Source organism: Linderina pennispora, assembly GCF_002104995.1.
Source record: "Linderina pennispora strain ATCC 12442 chromosome Unknown DL89scaffold_102, whole genome shotgun sequence".
Lineage (NCBI taxonomy): Eukaryota > Fungi > Kickxellomycota > Kickxellomycetes > Kickxellales > Kickxellaceae > Linderina > Linderina pennispora.
The window spans coordinates 33,645-35,082 of NW_024468350.1; the positions used below are offsets into that span (position 1 = coordinate 33,645).

The 1,438-nt window shown below is 58.7% G+C and overlaps 1 protein-coding gene across 1 annotated transcript; it reads right to left on the minus strand.

Moving 5' to 3' along the window:
• Positions 1-1,079: 1,079 nt before the first annotated feature.
• Positions 1,080-1,361, minus strand: DL89DRAFT_213525 (uncharacterized protein; the record flags this gene model as incomplete). Its single annotated transcript, XM_040884246.1, has 1 exon — positions 1,080-1,361. A coding segment is annotated over one exon (282 nt), but the record flags the coding sequence as incomplete, so codon positions are not given.
• Positions 1,362-1,438: the final 77 nt, after the last annotated feature.

Here is a 1,438-nt window from a genome sequence, read left to right on the forward strand (position 1 = left end):
CTGCAAGGCTTGAGACCTGAGCCGTCAGTGCTCCAATCGCCTGTGCTCCGTCGCCTGGCGACTTCACCGAGTCAGTCTGCAGCTTCTGCGGTAGTGACGTAGGCGTACCAGGCGGGCTCTTTGGTGACACACTTGCCGAGCCGCCTACCCGCATCTGCTGCAGTGTGCTGCTTGTATATCGCTTACGCGCCTGAAGCATTGCACTTCGTCGGCTTGCTGCTGCTGCTGCTGCTGGCCCGGGCACGACTGGTGGTTTCTGCCCATATCCTGCACCGACCTGCCTCCTAGCGGGTCGCCGTCAATAATCCGCAACCCAATTGCATCGTCATTGACCAGATTCCACGAGTCGTCCTCCCAAACCGTATACTGTTCAGCAATCTTGCTTGCCGTGCCTCTCGTCTGCCTGCCCCGCAGGTACCCGGCCTGCAGCGCCAACCGCTGGACTGGCAGCAGGTTTGTCTGCACCAGCGCCTGCACCGGCACCTTATTCACGACGCTCGTCGGATCCATGATCGGTGATATTACAGCTGCGTGTGCTGGCAGCGGCGTGTTGGGAAACATTGGAGTACGCTCCAGCACATCCTGCCCAGGTTGCGGCAGTGGCGGTATGTGCAGGAGCGTCGTTAGGCAATCGGCGTAATCGCCTTGCATCAGATCCTGCCGATTCGCTAATAGCAGCGTCACGCCGATCCAATCCACAAGCCCCAGCATCCCCGACACATTATCGGCCAACATGATATCCCACAGCGCCATCACATCCGACAGATGTGCAAACTCGCGACTGAAAAGAAGCCGGTACCACCGAATCCCGAATAGCTGGGGTTCAATACTAAGCTCCTGCAGATGTCCGGCCAGCTCAGGGTCCACAAGCGCAATCCGCTCCATCAGGCGCTGACACTGTGAGATTATTGGCGCGTCTATGCTGCTGCGCCGCCGCGCATTGACTGCCCGCAGCCCAGGCGATACCATGCTGGGCGACTGGAACCACACAGTGCAGATGCGCATCAGCCGCGCAAACATCGCATACGCGTCATGCTCCACATACCGCACATCCACCACGCGGCTGACCACAGCTCTCCTTCCTCCACACTGTCAGCCTCCACTGCCATCAGAATTAGCGCCAATAGCTCATGCATGCCCTGTCTGTACTGCAGTGAGTTGTGTACCTTGGCATGCACAAACAGCACATCTCCAATCATCTTCTGCACGCGCGCCGGTCGGAAATATGCCTGGTCTGGGAAGGTCCTCGTAACGTCCTGCATTATCAGTGTGCGCAGCTCCTGGTCGCGATGGTACTTTTGCCACGGGCTGTCTTCGTCCAGCGACAGCGGGTTCATCCGCTCCCAGTCGACATCTTTCCCTTCTGTCGCCAGTTCGCCTGGGTCGACTATGTATTTGGACCGCAGCTGCGTGTAGTTTTGCCGCTCGCGGTCCATTG